This window comes from Nomascus leucogenys, chromosome 2 (assembly GCF_006542625.1).
Source record: "Nomascus leucogenys isolate Asia chromosome 2, Asia_NLE_v1, whole genome shotgun sequence".
NCBI lineage: Eukaryota > Metazoa > Chordata > Mammalia > Primates > Hylobatidae > Nomascus > Nomascus leucogenys.
In genome coordinates, this window is record NC_044382.1 from 126,965,559 (window position 1) to 126,985,976 (window position 20,418).

Consider the following 20,418-nt stretch of genomic DNA (forward strand, 5'->3'; position numbering starts at 1 on the left):
ACATATAAGCTAAAAATAAAGGGATGAAGGAAAATTTACCAAGGAAATGGAAAACAGAAAAATGCAGGGGTCACAATTCTAGTTTCTGACAAAACAGACTTTAAACCAACAAAAATCAAAAAAGACAAAGAAGGGCGTTATCTATGGTAAAGGGTTCAGTTCAACAAGGAGAGCTAACTATCCTAAATATATATGCACCCAATACAGCAGCACCCAGATTCATAAAGCAAGTTCTTAGAGATCTACAAAGAGACTCAGACTCCCACACAATAATAGTGACAGACTTTAACACCCCACTGACAATATTAGACAGATGATCAAGAAAGAAAATTAACAAAGATATTCAGGACCTGAACTCAGCTCTGGATCAAGCAGACCTGATAGACATCTACAGAACTCTCCATCCAAAAATAACAGAATATACATTTTTCTCCTAGACACATGACACTTACTCAAAAATTGATCACATAATTGGAAGTAAATCACACCTCAGCAAATGCAAAAGAACTGAAATGATAACAAATAGTCTCTCAGACCACAGTGCAATCAAATTAGAACTCAGGATTAAGAATCTCACTCAAAACTACACAACTACATGGAAATTGAACAACCTGTTCCTGAATGACTCCTTGGTAAATTATGAAATTAAGGCAGACATCAAGAAGTTCTTTAAAACTAATGAGAACAAAGAGACAATGCACCAGAATCTCTGTAACACTGCTAAAGCAGTGTTTAGAGGAAAATATACAGCACTAAATGCCCAAATCAAAAAGCTAGTAAGATCTCAAATCAACTACCTAACATCACAACTAAAAGAACTACAGAAACAAGAGCAAACAAACGCCAAAGCTAGCAGGATACAAGAAACAACCAAGATCAGAGCATAACTAAAAGAGATAGAGACATGACAACCCCTTCAAAAAATCAACAAATCCAGGAGCTGGGTTTTTTGGAAAAAAATAACAGTAAATAGACTGCTAGGTAGACTAATAAGGAATAAAAGGTGGAAGAACCACATAGACACAACCAGAAATGATAAGGGGGATATCACCACTGACCACAAAGAAATACAAACAATCATCAGAGAATACTATAAATACCTCAATGCACATAAACTAGAAAATCTAGGATAAATGGATAAATTCCTAGACACATACAACCTGCCAAGACTAACCAGGAAGAAACTGAATACTTGAATAGACCAATAATGAGTCCTGAAACCAAGGCAGTAATTAAATAGCCTATCAGCCCAACAAGAAAGCCCAGGAAAGGAGGAACTTACAGCTGAATTCTACCAGAGGTAGAGACGAGCTAGTACCATTTCTACTGAAACTATTCCAGACAGTTAAAAAGAAGGAACTCCTCCCTAACTCATTTTATGAAGCCAGCATCATCCTGATACCAAAACCTGGCAGAGATACAAAAAAAAAAAAAAAAAAACTGCCCTCCAATATCCCTGATGAACATCAATGCAAAAATCCTCAATAAAATACTGGCAAATGGATTCCAGCAGCACATCAAAAAGCTAATATGTCATGATCAAGATGGCTTCATCCCTGGGATCCAAAGTTGGTTCAACACACACGAATCCATAAATGTAATTCACCATATAAACAAAACTAAAGACAAAAACCACATGATTCTAAGGCCTTGCTTTTGAATCTGGGTGCCCCTGTATTGGGTGCATATATATTTAGGATAGTTAGCTCTTCTTGCTGCTTTGATCCCTTTACCATTATGTAATGCCCTTCATCTTTTTTTTTTTAACTTTGTTGGTTTACAGTCTGTTTTATCAGAAACTAGGATTGCAACCCTGTTTTTTTTTTTTTTTTTTTTTTTTTTTTTTTTTTTTGCTTTCCATCTGCTTGGTGAATCTTCCTCCATCCCTTTATTTTGAGCCTATGTGTGTCTTTGCACACGAGATGGGTCTTCTGAATACAACACACCAATGGGTCTTGACTCTTTATCCAATTTGCCAATCTGTGTCTTTTAATTGGAGCATTTAACCCATTTACATTGAAGGTTAATATTGTTATGTATGAATATGATCCTGTCATTATGATGTTAGCTGGTTATTTTGCCCCTTAGTTGATGCAGTTTCTTCATAGTGTCGATGGTCTTTACAATTTGGTATGTTTTTGCAGTGGCTGGTACTTGTTTTTCCTTTCCATATTTAGTGCTTCCTTGAGGAGCTTCTGTAAGGCAGGCCTGGTGGTGACAAAATCTCTCAGCATTTGCTTATCTGTAAAGGATTTTATTCCTCCTTCACTTATGAAGCTTAGTTTGGCTGCAGATGAAATTCTGGGTTAAAAATTCTTTTATTTAAGAATGTTGAATATTGGCCCCCACTCTCTTCTGCCTTGTAGGGTTTCTGCTGAGACATCTGCTGTTAGTCTGATGGGCTTCCCTTTGTGGGTAACCCGACCTTTCTCTCTGGCTGCCCTTAACATTTTTTCCTTCATTTCCACCTTGGTGAATCTGATGATTATGTGTCTTGGGGTTGCTCTTCTCAAGGAGTATCTTTGTGGTGTTCTCTGTATTTCCTGAATTTGAATGTTGGCCTGTCTTGCTAGGTTGGGGAAGTTCTCCTGGATAATATGCTGAAGAGTGTTTTCCAACTTGGTTCCATTCTCCCCATCACTTTCAGGTACACCAATCAAACAAGTTTCGTCTTTTCACATAGTCCCATATTTCTTGGAGGCTTTGTTCATTCCTTTTCATCTCTTTTTTCTGTAATCTTGTCTTCACGCTTTATTTCATTTATTTCAATTTCTGATATCCTTTCTTCCGCTTGATCGATTTGGCTACTAATACTTGGGTATGCTTCAAGAAGTTCTCATCCTGTGTATTTCAGCTCCATCAGGTGATTTATGTTATTCTCTAAACTGGTTATTCTAGTTAGCAATTCATCTAACCTTTTTTCAAGGTTCTTAGCTTCCTTACATTGGGTTAGAACACGTTCCTTTAGCTCGGAGGAGTTTGATATTACCCACTTTCTGAAGCCTACTTCTGTTAATTCATCAAACTCATTCTCCATCCAGTTTAGTTCCCTTGGTGGTGAAGAGCTGTGATCCTTTGGAGGAGAAGAGGCATTCTGGTTTTGGGGATTTTCAGCCTTTTTGTGCTGGTTTTTCCTCATCTTCATGGATTTATCTACCTTTGGTCTTTGATGCTGGTGACCTTTGGATGGGGTTTCTGTAAGAGACTTAGACTCCCACACAATAATAGTGACAGACTTTAACACCCCACCGTCAATATTGGACAGATCAATGAGACAGAAAATTAACAAGGACATGCAGGACTTGAACTCAGCTCTGGACCAAGTAGACCTAATAGACATCTACAGAACTCTCCACCCCAAATCAACAGAATATACATTCTTCTCATCACCACATCACACTTATTCTAAAATTGACCACATAATTAGAAGTAAAACACTCTTCAGCAAATGCAAAAGAATGGAAATCATAACAGTCTCTCAGACCACAATGCAATCAAATTAGAACACAGAATTAAGAAACTCACTCAAAACAGCACAACTACATGGAAACTGAACAACCTGCTCCTGAATGACTACTGGGTAAATAATGAAATTAAGGCAGAAATAAATAAGTTCTTTGAAACCAATGAGAACAAAGACACAACGTACCAGTACATCTGGGACACAGCTAATGCAGTGTTTAGAGGGAAATTTATAGTACTAAATGCCCACAGGAGAAAGTGAGAAAGATCTAAAATCAACACCCTAATATCACAATTAAAAGAACTAGAGAAGCAAGAGCAAACAAATTCAAAAGCTAGCAACAGACAAGAAATAACTAAGATCAGAGCAGAACTGAAGATAGAGACACAAAAAAACCCTTCAAAAAAATCTATGAATCCAGGAGCTGGTGTTTTGAAAAGATTAACAAGATAGATAGACTGCTAGCCAGACTAATAAAGAAGAAAAAAGAGAAGAATCAAATAGACACAGTAAAAGATGATAAAGGGGATATCACCACTGATCCCACAGAAATACAAACTACCATCAAAGAATACTCTAAACACCTCTACACACATAAACTAGAAAATCTAGAAGAAATGGATAAATTCCTGGACATATACACCCTCCCAACACTAAACCAGGAAGAAGTCAAATCCCTGAATAGACCAATAACAATTTCTGAAATTGAGGCAGTAATTAATAGCCTACCAACCAAAAACAGCTCAGAACCAGATTCACAGCCGAATTCTACCACAGGTATAAAGAGGAGCTGGTACCATTCCTTCTGAAACCATTTCAAATAATAGAAAAAGAGGGACTCCTCCCTAACTCATTTTATGATGCCAACATCATCCTGATACCAAAACCTGGCAGAGATACAACAAAAAAAGAACATTTCAGGCCAATATCCCTGATGAACATCAATGAGAAAATCCTCAATAAAATACTGGGAACTGAATACAGTAGCACATCAAAAAGGTTATCCACCATGATCAAGTCAGCTTCACACCTGGGATGCAAGGCTGGTTCAACATATGCAAATCAATAAATGTAATCCATCACATAAACAGAACCAATGACAAAAACCACATGATTATCTCAAAAAATGCAGAAAAGGCCTTTGATAAAATTCAACAACCTTTCAGGCTAAAACTCTCAATAAACTAGGTATTGATGGAACGTATCTCAAAATAATAAGAGCCATTTATGACAAACCCACAGCCAATATCACACTGAATGGGCAAAAGCTGGAAGCATTCCCTTTGAAGACCAGCACAAGACAAGGATCCCCTCTCTCACCACTGCTATTCAAAATAGTATTGGAAGTTCTGGTCAGGGCAATCAGGCAAGAGAAAGAAATAAAGGGTATTCAAACAGGAAGAGAGGAAGTCAAATTGTATGTTTGCAGATGACATGATTCTATATTCAGAAAACCCCATTGTCTCAGCCCAAAATCTCCTTAAGCTGATCAGCAACTTCAGTAAAGTCTCAGGATATAAAATCAATGTGCAAAAATCACAAGCATTCCTATGTACCAACAGCAGGCAAGGAGACAGCCAAATCATGAATGAACTCCCATTTGCAGTTGCTACAAAGAGAATAAAATGCCTAGATACAGAGCTAATAACGGAAGTGAAGGACCTCTTTAAGGAGAACTACAAACCACTGCTCAAGGAAATCAGAGAGGACACAAACAAATGGGAAAACATTCCATGCTCATGGATAGTAAGAATCAATATTGTGAAAATGGCCATACTGCCCAATTTATAGATTCAATGCTATTCCAATTAAACTACCATTAACATTCTTCACAGAATTAGGAAAAACTATTTTAAAATTCATATGGAACCAAAAAAGAACCCGAATAGCCAAGACAATCCTAAGGAAAAGAACAAAACTGGAGAGGCATTACATTACCTGACTTCAAACTATACTAAAAGGCTACTGTAATTAAAACAGCATGGTACTGGTACAAAACCAGACACATAGATCAATGGAACAGAATAGAGAACTCAGAAATAAGACTACTCCCCTACAACCATCTGATCTTCTACAAGCCTGACAAAAACAAGCAATGGGGAAAGGATTCCCAACTTTTTTTTTTTAACTTTTTTTTAAGTGGTGCTGGGAGAACTGGCTAGCCATATGCAGCAGAAAGTTGAAACTGGACCTCTTCTTTACACCTTACACAAAAACTAACTCAAGATGGATTAAAGACATAAATGTAAAACCCAAAACTAGAAAAACCCTAGAAGAAAATCTAGACAATACCATTCAGGACGTTGGCATGGGCAAAGATCTCACGACAAAAACACCAAAAGCAATTTTGCAACAAAAGCAAAAATTGATAAATCGGATCTAATTAAACTAAAGACCTCTGCACAGCAAAAGAAACTATCATCAGAGTGAATAGACGACCTACAGAATGGGAGAAAAACCTGGCAATCTATCCATCTGACAAAGGTCTAATATCCAGAGTCCACAAGGAATTTTAAATAAATATATCAGAAAAAAACCAACAACCCCATTAAGAAGTGGGCAAAGGACATGAACAGATACTTCTCAAAAGAAGACATTCATGTGGCCAACAAACATAAGAAAAAAAGCTCAACATCACTGATTATGGAAATCCATATCAAAACCACAGTGAGATTCCATCTCATGACAGTCAGAATGGTGACTATTAAAACGTCAAGAAATGGCCAGGCATGGTGGCTCACACCTGTAATACCAGCACTTTGGGAGGCCAAGGAGGGTGGATCACTTGAGGTCAGGAGTTAGAGATCAGCCGGGGCAATATGGTGAAACCCCATCTCCAACAAAAATACAAAAAATTAGCTGGGCATGGTGGTGCACACCTGTAGTCCCAGCTACCTGGGAGGCTGAAGCAGGAGGATTGTTTGAGCCAGGAAGACGGAGGTTGCAGTGAGCCAAGATCACATCACTGTTCTCCAGCCTGGGTGACATAGTGGGACTCCATCTCAAAAAATAAAAAATAGAGGCCAGGTGCCATGGCTCATGCCTGTAATCCCAGCAGTTTGGGAGGCCAAGGCGGGCAGATCACAAGCTCAGGAAATCAAGACCATCCTGGCTAACATGGTGAAACCCCACCTCTGCTAAAAATACAAATAATTAGCCAGGCATGGTGGCGGGCGCCTGTAGTCCCAGCTACTCGGGAGGCTGAGGCAGGAGAATGGTGTGAACCCAGGAGGCAGAGTTTGTAGTGAGCCAAGATTGCGCCAGTGCACTCCAGCCTGGGCGACAGAGCAAGAGTCCATCCCCCAAAAAATAAATAAATAAATAATAAAAAATAAATAAAAGGTCAAGAAACAACAGATGCTGGTGAGGCTGTGGAGAAAAAAGAACACTTTTATACTATTGGTAGAAGTGTAAATTAGTTCAACCATTGTGGAAGACAATGGGGCAATTCCTCAAAGATCTAGAAGCAAAAATATCATGTCACCTAGTAGTCCCATTACTGGGTATATTACCAAAGGAATATAAATCATTCTATTATAAAGATATATGCACGTGTATGTTCACTGCAGCACAATTCACAATAGCAAAGACATGGAATCACTCCACATGCCCATCAATAATAGACTGGATAAAGAAAATGCAGCATACATCATGGAATACTATGCAGCCATAAGGAATGAGATCATGTCCTTTGCAGGGACATGGATGAAGCTGGATGCTTTATCCTCAGCAAACTAATACAGGAACAGAAAACAAAACACCGCACGTTCTCACTTGTAAGTGGGAGCTGAACAATGAGAACACACAGACACATCGTGGGGAATAACACACATTGGAGCCTGTCAGGAAGGCAGGGGGCGGGAGAGCATCAGGAAGAATAGCTAATGGATGCTGGGCTTAATACCTAGGGGATGGGTTGATCTGTGCAGCAAACCACCATGGCACATGTTACCTATGTAACAAACCTGCACATCCTGCACATGTACCCTGGAACTTACAAGTTGAAAAGAAAAATAGTACTGTACCAATGTTCATTTCCTCATTTTGGTAACTGAACTTTGGAGGTAATTCTCCATGGGTCTCTTACATTTCTGTATGTTTTGTGACTGAGACAACAACCTTTTGTTCTGGACTAGCTTTTCAAAGGTATCTACATGGTGAACAGCCTTGAAAGACAGATAAGTTCTCCGTCTGGAAAAAGAGCAGGTTTACTTGCAACCCATTATAAAAAATTCAGGAACACACTAAGTTCAAGGTCCTTCAGCCAGGATGCAAACCCACTGTGTGCACAGCATCTACCTAATTATCTCTGAAATCCCTGTAGGGCTTGGAGTGGGAGGGGACAACAAGAGAAACAACACAAACATGAAGCTCATACTTCCTGCTGTGCCTTCAGTAATAAAGTCCTTTGTCTTTGGCCCAGGAATTTCATGTCTTTTGCCAGTGTCCATGAAACTGTGACAGGCTAACTTGTCCACTTGCAATTCGCCTGCCAAAAGGACTTGAATAGACATTTTTCCAAAGAAGATATGCAAATGGCCAAAAAGCACATGAGAAGATGTTCAACATTATTAGTCAGCAAAATACAAATCAAAACCACAATGAAATATCACTTCTTGCCTCCTAAGATGGGCATAATAAAATTGATAATAGTAAGTGTTGACAGGAATGTGGAAAAAACAGAAAGCTCATACATCGCTGGTGGGAATGTAGGTGGTGCAGCTACCACGGAAAATAGCTTGACAATTCCTCAAAAAGTTAAACATAAAACCATATGACCCGTAATTCCACTCCTAGATAGTAATGGCAAAAACCACAATTACTTTTGCACCAACCTAAAATATATATTTAAAAAAAAACTGAGAGCAGGAACTAGAACAGATTATTTGTATACCAATGTTCATTGCATCATTATTGACAATAGCCAAAAGGTAAAACCCACCCAAGTATTCATCAACAGATGAATGGATAACAGATCAACAAAATGTGGTTATATACATAAAATTCAGCCATAGAATTAAGTGAAATTTTCATTCATTTGCTACAACATGGATGGACCTTGAAAACATTATGCTAGGTGAAATTAGCCAGGCACAGATAGACAAATATATGATTCCACTTATATCTAGAATAGGTAAATTCATAGAAACAAAAAGTAGAATAGAGGTTACCAGGGTCTGAGGGGAGGAAAAAACAGGAAATTACAGTGTAATGGACAGAGTTTATGTTGGGATGATGAAAAGGTTTGGGGTTTATACCGTTTATATCGTGGTGATGGCTACACAACATTATATATTTAATGTCACTAAACTGTACACTTAAATGATTAAAATGATAAATATTATGTTATGTAAATGTTACCACAATTTTTGAAAAAAGAATTAGACTGCCAAATAACTTGTCTACATAAACAAACAGATCAGAGACATTTCTATCAGGTCAATTTCTCTACCCTTTGCAAAGTCAACAGGCTCAACATATACCTTTTCAACTAGGTTTCCAACAGTGAAAAATGAAAAACAAGCAAACAAACAATAAACTCAGCAGAAAAAAAAATCCAACCCCTCTCTCTCTCTCTAAGAGATGGGGTCTTACTCTGTCACCCAGGCAAGAGCGCAGTGGCACCTTCTTACCTTACTGCAGCCTCGAACTCTTGGGCTCAAGTGATCCTCCCATCTCAGCCTCCCCAAATCTGCCTAACATAAAAGTGAAAAGCTAGCAATAGAAATGAAAATCTCATCACAGACAGACAAAGAATTCAGGAGATACAGGCTTGACTTTAAAAAATACAATAATTTAAAAATTGCGCACCTCAAAATAATTAAAAATACCCATGGCCAAAGGTAAAGGAAAAGAATCTTTAGATTAGAAGAAGGCAGAGAAACACCTCATGTAAATACTTACTATATGCAAGAAAAACAAATGCAGTCATACTGTTCATTTAAGTATAATTCATTATTATGTGGTGTAGCAATAAAAATATGAAAGCTAAAGCAGCTCTGCCTCTTATTAGTCATCTGACCTTAAGAGTCTATAAAAGAGAATAACACTATTTAAATTATAAAGTTGTCTCATGTATTAAACGAAAATGTAAAAGTACTTTGTAGCCTGTGAACTCTTTTTAAGTGATACCAAATTTTAGGCTAGACTATTTCTGAATATATTATCTAACTACATAAGCACTAATAGAAACTATGAATTATTAATTTTGGGCAAATGAACTCAAGGAATTAATGTGCTTTTACAGTCTTTAAAGAAAACTTCTACCTATCAGAGGGTAAAAATATAATTCCTATTTTTCCTAGGGAAAATAAATCAAACACTTAGCTCTAATGTGGTTTTTAAAACTGGCCATTCCTCTTTGGACACTTAATTAAGGTTATGAAAAAATCCCCTCTTGACATATATCATTGCTCAACTTTGGACATACAATTAGCCTGCACAATGATTTGTAAATCAGTAAGCTTTCCACATATATTATGAATGAACTACTTCAAAGAATAAACATATTTTCTATTTACTGTTTATTTCTTTACTGTTAAGTAAAGAACAAACTAATGTAATAATTTTCTCTTGAGAAGGTATCTTTGATATATACAAAAATTAAACTTCAGAATACCCAAATTTTTACCCTAAAAATTATCAATAATCTAGCTGATTTTAAATTTACCAAAATAGTTTTTCTTTTCAGACGGAGTTTCACTCTGTCGCTCAGGCTGGAGTGCAGTGGAGCAATCTTGGCTCACTGCAACCTCTGCCTCCCAAGTTCAAGCGATTCTCCTGCCTCAGCCTCCCGAGTAGCTGGGATTACAGGCACTCACCACCACGCCCAGCTTATTTTCGTATTTTTAGTAGAGACAGGGAGGGTTTCACCATGTTGGTCAGGCTGGTCTTGATCTCCCTGACCTTGTGATCCACCCGCCTCGGTCTCCCAAAGTCCTGAGACTACAGGCATGAGCCACTGTGCCCGGCCCAAAATAGTTTATTTTCTAAGTGCTGATACTGATTCAATAGTTTCATTTATTCTACATTAACTACCCTAGGAATTATCACTTTTCACTTTTCCCACCAAACTTGAAGACTGATTTACCAGTTGCTCAGTCAGACAACCACAGTGATGTACAGGAGACCCAGAATCAAAACATAAATGCCTATGGGGGGCCAGCCGTTAACCAGAAATGAGTTAAGCAGGAATGACTGGGAGCTACAGTGACCTGGAGAGATCATGCCCAATATACGGGCACAGCCAATAACACTGAGCTTAACCAACTGCTGCTCAGGAAGGTGGTCTCTGAAGCTGTCAGATCTTCCCACTGTCACAAAAGCCAGAAATCTGGATTTTTATATAAAACATCTTGATTTTGGGCCAAGCACAGTGGCTCACGCTTGTAATCCCAGCATTTTGGGAGGCCGAGGCAGGCGGATCACGAGATCAGGAGATCGAGACCACGGTGAAACCCCATCTTTACTAAAAATACAAAAAATTAGCCAGGCGTGGTGGCGGGCACCTGTAGTCCCAGTTACTCAGAGAGGCTGAGGCAGGAGAATGGCATGAACCCAGGAAGCGCAGCTTGCAGTGAGCCGAGATCGCGCCACTGCACTCCAGCCTGGGTGACAGCGCGAGACTCCGTCTCAAAAAAAAAAAAACAACTTGATTTTGAACTATTAGCAACTAATTTAAAAGCTGATAAAACACAGTTCAAAGCAAAACATCTGTAGAGTGCCAGTTTGTGGTTCGTGCATTCTTCTTAAACACCTGCACTCTTCCCTTCTCTCTCTCCTTTCCCCACTTTATCTCTCTGTCTCTCTCTTATGATGTTCCCCCCATCACTTTTTCCTCCAGAATATCCAGGCCTAAAGAATAAGGAAAAGGTTATGATACGTGGAATTAAAAAGCCAAAGAAAATACTAAAACTCAACATTCTGTTACTAACTTAAAAAGTTTGGAAATCGGCCAGGCGCGGTGGCTCACACCTGTAATCCCAGCACTTTGGGAGGCCGAGGCCGGCAGATCACAAGGTCAGGAGATCGAGACCATCCTGGCTAACACAGTGAAACCCCGTCTCTACTAAAAATACAAAAATTAGCCGGGCGTGGTGGCGGGTGCCTCTAGTCCCAGCTGCTGGGGAGGCTGAGGCAGGAGAATGGCGTGAACCCGGGAGGCAGAGCCTGCGGTGAGCCGAGATCACACCACTGCACTCCAGTCTGGGCGACAGAGCGAGACTCCGTCTCATAAAAAAAAAGAAAAAAAAAAGTTTGAAAATCTTGCAGACTTAGTGATGCCATTTCAACTGGTGATAATACCTACTGTGCAAACAAAACCTTAATGCTTCTTCAGCAAGAAGCCTGGAGTGAGATCAAGTACTTGCATGAGCTAGGGAACCAAGTGGACTGGAGCTAGAGACCCAATTCTGCTACTTGCCTGTTACCTCTATTTCCTCATCATTTAAAACCAAGCAGTAGCTGGGCACAGTGGCTCTCACCTGTAATCCCAGTACCTTGTGAGGCTGAAGCAGGTGGCTCGCCTGAGGTCAGGAGTTTGAGACCAGCTTGACCAACAGGGCAGAAACCCTGCTTCTACTAAGAATACAAAACCTAGGCTGGCCACAGTGGCTCACGCCTCTAATCCCAGCACTTCGGGAGGCCAAGGCAGGCGGATCACCTGAGGTCGGAAGCTCGAGATCAGCCTGACCAACATGGAGAAACCCCATCTCTACTTAAAATACAAAATTAGGCGTGGTGGTGCATGCCTGTAATCCCAGCTACTCAGGAGGCTGACGCAGGAGGATCACATGAACCTGGGTGGCAGAAGTTGCAGTCAGCCAAGATCACGCCATTGCACTGCAGCCTGGGCTACAAGAGCAAAACTCCATCTCGAAAAAAAATACAAAACTTAGCGAGGCGTGGTGGCAGGCACCTGTAGTCCCAGCTACTCTGGAGGCTGAGGCAGGAGAATGCTTTGAACCTGGGAGGCAGAGGTTGCAGTGAGCCGAGATTGCGCCTCTGCAATCCAGCCTGGGTGACTGAGCAAGACTCCGTTTCAAAAAAAAAAAAAGCAGCAATCTAAAAGTTTGTTACAAGAACTAAATAAAATATTATCATATATAAAATATCACGATATTGATTCTTCCAACCCATGAGCATGGAATGTTCTTCCATTTGTTTGTATCCTCTTTTATTTCATTGAGCAGTGGTTTGTAGTTCTCCTTGAAGAGGTCCTTCACATCCCTTGTAAGTTGGATTCCTAGGTATTTGATTCTCTTTGAAGCAATTGTGAATGGGAGTTCACTCACGATTTGGCTCTCTGTTAGTCTGTGATTGGTGTACAAGAATGCTTGTGATTTTTGTACATTGATTTTGTATCCTGAGACTTTGCTGAAGTTGCTAATCAGCTTAAGGAGATTTTGGGCTGAGACAATGGGATTTTCTAGATATACAATCATGTCATCTGCAAACAGGGACAGTTTGACTTCCTCTTTTCCTAATTGAATACCCTTTATTTCCTTCTCCTGCCTGATTGCTCTGGCCAGAACTTCCAGCACTATGTTGAATAGGAGTGGTGACAGAGGGCATCCCTGTCTTGTGCCAGTTTTCAGAGACAATGCTTCCAGTTTTTGCCCATTCAGTATGATATTGGCTGTGGGTTTGTCGTAGATAGCTCTTATTATTTTGAGATACGTCCCATCAATACCTAATTTGTTGAGAGTTTTTAGCAGGAAGGGTTGTTGAATTTTATCAAAGGCCTTTTCTGCATCTATTGAGATAATCATGTGGTTTTTGTCTTTGGTTCTGTTTATATGCTGGATTACATTTATTAATTTGCGTATGTTGAACCAGCCTTGCATCCCAGGGATGAAGCCCACTTGATCATGGTGGATAAGCTTTTTGATGTGCTGCTGGATTCGGTTTGCCAGTATTTTATTGAGGATTTTTGCATCAATGTTCATCAAGGATATTGGTCTAAAATTCTTTTTTGGTTGTGTCTCTGCCTGGCTTTGGTATCAGGATGATGCTGGCTTCATAAAATGTGTTAGGGAGGATTCCCTCTTTTTCTATCGATTAGAATAGTTTCAGAAGGAATGGTACCAGTTCCTCCTTGTACCTCTGGTAGAATTCAGCTGTGAATCCATCAGGTCCTGGACTCTTTTTGGTTGGTAAGCTATTGATTATTGCCACAATTTCAGAACCTGTTATTGGTCTATTCAGAGATTCAACTTCTTCCTGATTTAGTCTTGGGAGGGTGTATTTGTCGAGGAATTTATCCATCTCTTCTAGATTTTCTAGTTTATTTGCATAGAGGTGTTTGTAGTATTCTCTGATGGTAGACTGTATTTCTGTCGGATCGGTGGTGATATCCCCTTTTTCATTTTTTATTGCATCTATTTGATTCTTCTCTCTTTTCTTCTTTATTAGTCTTGCTAGCGGTCTATCAATTTTGTTGATCTTCTCAAAAAACCAGTTCCTGGATTCATTAATTTTTTGAAGGGTTTTTTTAATTTACAGATTCAATGCCATCCCCATCAAGCTACCAATGACTTTCTTCACAGAATTGGAAAAAACTACTTTAAAGTTCATATGGAACCAAAAAAGAGCCCGCATCGCCAAGTCAATCCTAAGCCAAAAGAACAAAGCTGGAGGCATCATGCTACCTGACTTCAAACTATACTACAAGGCTACAGTAACCAAAACAGCATGGTACTGGTACCACAACAGAGACATAGATCAATGGAACAGAACAGAGCCCTCAGAAAGGATGCCGCATATCTACAACTATCTGATCTTTGACAAACCTGACAAAAACAAGAAATGGGGAAAGGATTCCCTATTTAATAAATGGTGCTGGGAAAACTGGCTACCCATATGTAGAAAGCTGAAACTGGATCCCTTCCTTACACCTTATACAAAAATTAATTCAAGATGGATTAAAGACTTAAATGTTAGACCTAAAACCATTAAAACCCTACAAGAAAACCTAGGCAATACCATTCAGGACATAGGCATGGGCAAGGACTTCATGTCTAAAACACCAAAAGCAATGGCAACAAAAGCCAAAATTGACAAATGGGATCTCATTAAACTAAAGAGCTTCTGCACAGCAAAAGAAACTACCATCAGAGTGAACAGGCAACCTACAGAATGGGAGAAAATTTTTGCAACCTACTCATCTGACAAAGGGCTAATATCCAGAATCTATAATGAACTCAAACAAATTTACAAGAAAAAAACAAACAACCCCATCAAAAGGTGGGCAAAGGACATGAACAGACACTTCTCAAAAGAAGACATTTATGCAGCCAAAAAACACATGAAGAAATGCTCATCATCACTGGCCATCAGAGAAATGCAAATCAAAACCACAGTGAGATACCATCTCACACCAGTTAGAATGGCCATCATTAAAAAAACAGGAAACAACAGGTGCTGGAGAGGATGTGGAGAAATAGGAACACTTTTACACTGTTGGTGGGACTGTAAACTAGTTCAACCATTGTGGAAGTCAGTGTGGCGATTCCTCAGGGATCTAGAACTAGAAATACCATTTGACCCAGCCATCCCATTACTGGGTATATACCCAAAGGACTATAAATCATGCTGCTATAAAGACACATGCACACGTATGTTTACTGCGGCACTATTCACAATAGCAAAGAGTTGGAACCACCCCAAATGTCCAACAACGATAGACTGGATTAAGAAAATGTGGCACATATACACCATGGAATACTATGCAGCCATAAAAAATGATGAGTTCGTGTCTTTTGTAGGATGAAACTGGAAAACATCATTCTCAGTAAACTATCGCAAGGACAAAAAAACCAAACACCGCATGTTCTCACTCATAGGTGGGAATTGAACAATGAGAACTCATGGACACAGGAAGGGGAACATCACATTCCGGGGACTGTTGTGGGGTGGGGGGAGGGGGGAGGGACAGCATTAGGAGATATACCTAATGCTAAATGACGAGTTAATGAGTGCGGGAAATCAACATGGCACATGGATACATATGTAACAAACCTGCACATTGTGCACATGTACCCTAAAACCTAAAGTATAATTAAAAAAAAAAAATTATTTTTATAGACACAGAAGAAAGATAATGATAAGAAGCCATACACTGTGAGACATTTAGGTAAACTTTTTTACCAAAATAAGTCAACATAATATGTGTTATTTCTTACTTAAATAAAAATATTAAGCAAAAAAAAAAAAAATATCTAGGCCTGGTATGTGCCTGACAGATGGCCGGTGTTTAGTAAATGGGTGTTAAATATATAGATATGGTTTATTATAATTCTTACAGCTTGTTACTTTTGAAAAGAAAACACTGGAGAGACAAAAACTTCCATCTCAGGGTCTATCTGATTCAGTTTGTGTGCATGCTCTCCCTGCTGTTTCTTCCCTTAAACAGGTTTTAAAACACGCTGTTTTTAGCCATTATTCTATTATTCCTATGACCAATGATTTGCAAGTGGTTTATGACTCATCCTCAAATGCATAGCAGTATCTACAGAAGATATAAAAGTACAATCAAGATGCCTCAAATATTTCTGTAATGAGGCCCTAATTCTTCCCAGTCAAGCTTGTACCCTTTTATCACCATCCAGTTGCTTTTTTTATAAAATAAAAAAGTATAAATTATACATCAAAAGTCAGGTACAAAAGTCAAACTTGTCACCACCTTTCAAATATAAAAATATTACAGTGGCTGGCTTGTTGGGTTATAGAGCATTAGGCCCAAACTCCCTGACATAGTTTATTTTGCCCTTCCTGGGGCAACCACCACTAATCTTTGCAGCCTCATCTCTCACCACTCCCTCCCTTCTCCCAAACTCCCCAAATACACTATATATTCTATACACTAAACTCTCGTACATACTGTTTCCTCAACCAGAGCTCACTTTTTCCTCCCTCAAGCCCTCCCTTCAGCCAGTCTCTTCCCTAATTAATCCTAAATATTAGAATCCAGATTAAATATTTTGTTATGTCCTTCAGTCTCAGCTTACATGTCACTTCCAAGATTTCCCAGATCTTTTCCTCATCTCCACCATACAAACTTAGGGTTAGGAGAACCTTTTTATATGTTCCTATAACATCTTACATATACCCATCTAAGAAACAAGCTGATGGTATAGAATTCAACAAGAAAAAGACCACATGCTTATGTGCATTATATATATATATATATATATATATATATATATATATACACACATATACACATGTACATTTTATTTCCTAACAAAATTAAAGACTCTAGTAAAATCTCAGAAGCACTACTTGGTGAACATGCATCCTTTTGCCTTCTGACTCTTACTCCATGATGGCCTAATTTCGAAGACTGCCAAAGGATATCAAACACATATAAAAAGTGTTTAAATCTTTCCACTCTGATGTCATATAATTTAAATAAGATTGTTTAAATTAGCAAAATGATTTTAACCTGAACAGTTATTTTACAAATACTCTTACTTTGAAAAATTCAGAAAACACTTTTTGCTGTTTTCTTCAGAGCTTCAAAAATTTGATGTTCGCCAAACTCTTTTTGAATACATTCTCTACTACATATGAGTGTGCATATAACAAATGTTTCACTGCGGTTCATTACCTATAATTTGAAAAAACTGCTCTACACCATCGGATTTTTAATCTGAGGGCTCCCCATTTAAACAGATATGCCACTTTCCACTAGATCCTGATCTTCAGGAGAACTGAAGTCATCTCTTTTTCATCTTTGTATTTCATAGCCTATCACACTGTCTGGAAGTAGGGTCTCCAAAAACATTTGTTGAACAACTGAATTTTACCAACTAGTTCAACAAATCTCTTTTTTTTTTTTTTTTTTTTTTTTTTTGAGACGGAGTCTCGCTCTGTCACCCAGGCTGGAGTGCAGTGGCGCCATCTCGGCTCACTGCAAGCTCCGCCTCCCGGGTTCACGCCATTCTCCTGCCTCAGCCTCTCCGAGTAGCTGGGACTGCAGGCGCCCGCCACCACGCCCAGCTAATTTTTTTGTATTTTTAGTAGAGACAGAGTTTCACCGTGGTCTCGATCTCCTGACCTCATGATCCGCCCGCCTCGGCCTCCCAAAGTGCTGGGATTACAAGCGTGAGCCACCGCGCCCGGCCTCAACAAATCTTTTGTGCACCTACCATGTCCCATGACCCTCAGCCTTCTTATGTTATCTCAAATAATGCTAATGATACATACTCTGGGGAGATCAGCCAAGGTTTTGTCTTTATCTTAAAAAAAATAATTATATACGTTTGGGAATGGGGGATAGGAAAGGTATTCTAAGAGGTAAATGGAATACAGGCAGGTTTTGTAAACAAGACATACATAAAGGACAGAATACATTTATAGAATCTATATCTTGCAGTAACAAATTGCAAGTTTGGGATCTTTTAAAGAATATTCCATTCATATTTAAGATATGTTACATTTCTAATGAGCAAGATTCTGCTGAAAAGTTAAACTGAGTTTGCACTTCCTGAACAAACCTAATTTCTGGAACTCCCCTAGACTGTGACATTTGTAGTAACGTGTTCAGAGAAATGAATACAGTTTAAGTAAATAGCCAAATAACTGTGACTCAATGATCAATCAAATCTAAGAATGCATTTTTAAAACTATTTTAAGCATAAATGTACAGAAGTTCACCCAGGGTACTAGCAGAACTCTAATAGCGTAATGAAATAAAATATAAAAAGCCATCAATTCATTTATATTTTATTGACAACACCTAAATATTCTCCATAATTCTAGAATTCTATTCTACCTAATTAAAGCAAATAAAATGCGTAGCAAGAGGGAGGAGAGTTTTCACAGGTAGCAAATTTCACCAGAAATAAGCAAAGTGTAGAATTATATTCTACCTAATTAAAGCAAATAAAATGCATAGCAAGAGGGAGGAGAGCTTTTCACAGGTAGCAAATTTCACCAGAAATAAGCAAAGTGCAGAAATGTTGGGGAAAATTGTAATCCTAAGGTATTAACTAAATGCAACTGAAAAAAAGATAAAATTCAGCAAGTCTTTTTTTAAAAAAAGCATCATAAATCTCTGCTAAACAGATATTTAACTATATATTTATAATTAACAATTCTGAACAGACTAAAAACTACATAATAAAGCTAGCACAGGAATTTAGCCTTTGATTTATATTTGAAACATTTTTCCTCCAGTATCCTATTGAGACCCCTCCAAACATTTTTAAATGTTTCCCCAACCCCCTCAGACGACTTCTTTAAATTAACTGTATTCACAAACCCCTATGTTCAAATTCACAGTCCCTTCTAATCACAAATTTTCCATCCTCCTCAGAGGTTTACTGAGTGTCAACTATACATAGTACATTTAGAAAATATAAAAACATTCTACATTCAAGATCCTTTCCTCTGAAGTCTTACAATCCAGCCCTAGGAAAAGGTCAAAATGTCCAAAGTAAGATACTCCAAGTACTCAAGCAATAAAGACCTTCAACCGTATTCAGTCCTTCTGTTCCCCTTCTCGGAACGCTTTTCCCCTGGCTGAATTCTTCTCATCTTTCAAATCTCAGAGATAGTTCAGGACACCATCGAGCTATTTTCTACAGTAGCAACCCATTCCTTTCCTTCACTGCTTTTTTCCCAGTTTGTAATTACTTATTTGATTGCTTGTTTGCTGGTTTATTATCCGTATCCAGTAAAAGAACACTCTACAAAAACATGGACTCCACTGCATTGTCAGTGACTACCAAAGCACTCAATAAACACCTCATAAATTAATGCACAGGTCTGGTGCTCAGAAGAAAGGTCGGAGCTAGACACACTGGGATATAGATGATAATTTACCATGAAAACTGATTTTATAAATTACCGGTGGGACGTGTGTAGGGTTTGAAGAGAACTTAGAATGAAGACCTGAAAAGGCCCTATATTTAGAGTTCTGGTAGGACAGGCAAAGGAGACTGTCTCTCTCCTCCAATCCACTTTATGCTTTTTAACTGTGATATGACTACGCCACTTAAGTATGACTGTGTAACTATTTTACAAGTATTACTGTCATCACCCCTTACTTCCCCTATCGGACGCTTAAGTTTCTTGGAAACAGAACTGATGTCTGTTCATCCCATGATACGCTCAGCATATTGCAGGAAGTAAGGTTAAATAATCATGAACCTGGAAAAGGGGCTTCTAACTAGGTAGCTGTGCCCGGCATTTCCGAGATTTCCAGCGTGCACCCGCCAACTCCGCCGCCCTAAGAGCAGAGCTGCCCGAGCCGCCGACTCCCCGGCAGGGGGCGTCGCAGCCTCCTCCGACGGCCACTGCCGGCTGCAGTCCCCGCCCCCAGCCCCGCGGTCACCTGCAGCGGGTGCACTCGGGCCTCCGCTCGGCCGGCTCCACCGGCAGCTCCCACAGCCCGTCCGCACTGTCGTCGTCCGCCTCTGCGCCCAAGGCAGCCGCCGCCGGCACTGCGCCGCCCTCCCGCCGCTCCTTGTCGTTCGGCGTCTGAGACCTTGAGGCCCCAGGAGGCCGCGCGACGGGCTTCTGGAGTGTTCGCGCCTCTTTCTGCGACTCCATGGCAGACACTCCGGCCAGGCCGTGGGCATTGAAGTCCGGCTGCCGCGCGGGGGCGCCACGCGCTGTAGAAACCGGCCCGCGCCGCGTAGCGCCATGCACGCACGCCACGTACGGGGGGCGGGTCTCCGAAGCCCAGGGTGGAGGTCCCACCCTGCCGCTGGGAAGGAACGAGCTCATTGGTCTGTGCCCAGTGGGACCGTTCACCTAGAACCGGGTAGGCAAGTGAGGGCAGTGTGGGAGTGCTGGTGAGGTTAAGTAGCGTCATTGGGAGAGGTAAGGGAAACCTCCCCGAGAGTACCCCAGTACCAAGCCCGAATTTAACCCCTTTAAAAGCTAAAATAAAATGGAATTCTGCATTTTCTGCCTTGGGATGGCAGTTTAAGAATTTGCAGGATTTC

The 20,418-nt window shown here is 39.8% G+C and overlaps 1 protein-coding gene across 1 annotated transcript in view; it reads right to left on the bottom strand.

Annotated features, from left to right (window-relative positions):
- DTWD2 (DTW domain containing 2) overlaps positions 1–20,109 on the bottom strand; it is a 160,456-nt gene extending 140,347 nt beyond the window's left edge. The window contains exon 1 of the mRNA XM_012505279.2: positions 19,803–20,109. Within this exon, the coding sequence (XP_012360733.1) occupies positions 19,803–20,020 (218 nt within the window). The 5' untranslated portion in view covers positions 20,021–20,109. The remainder of the gene's footprint in view (positions 1–19,802) is intronic.
- Positions 20,110–20,418: the final 309 nt, after the last annotated feature.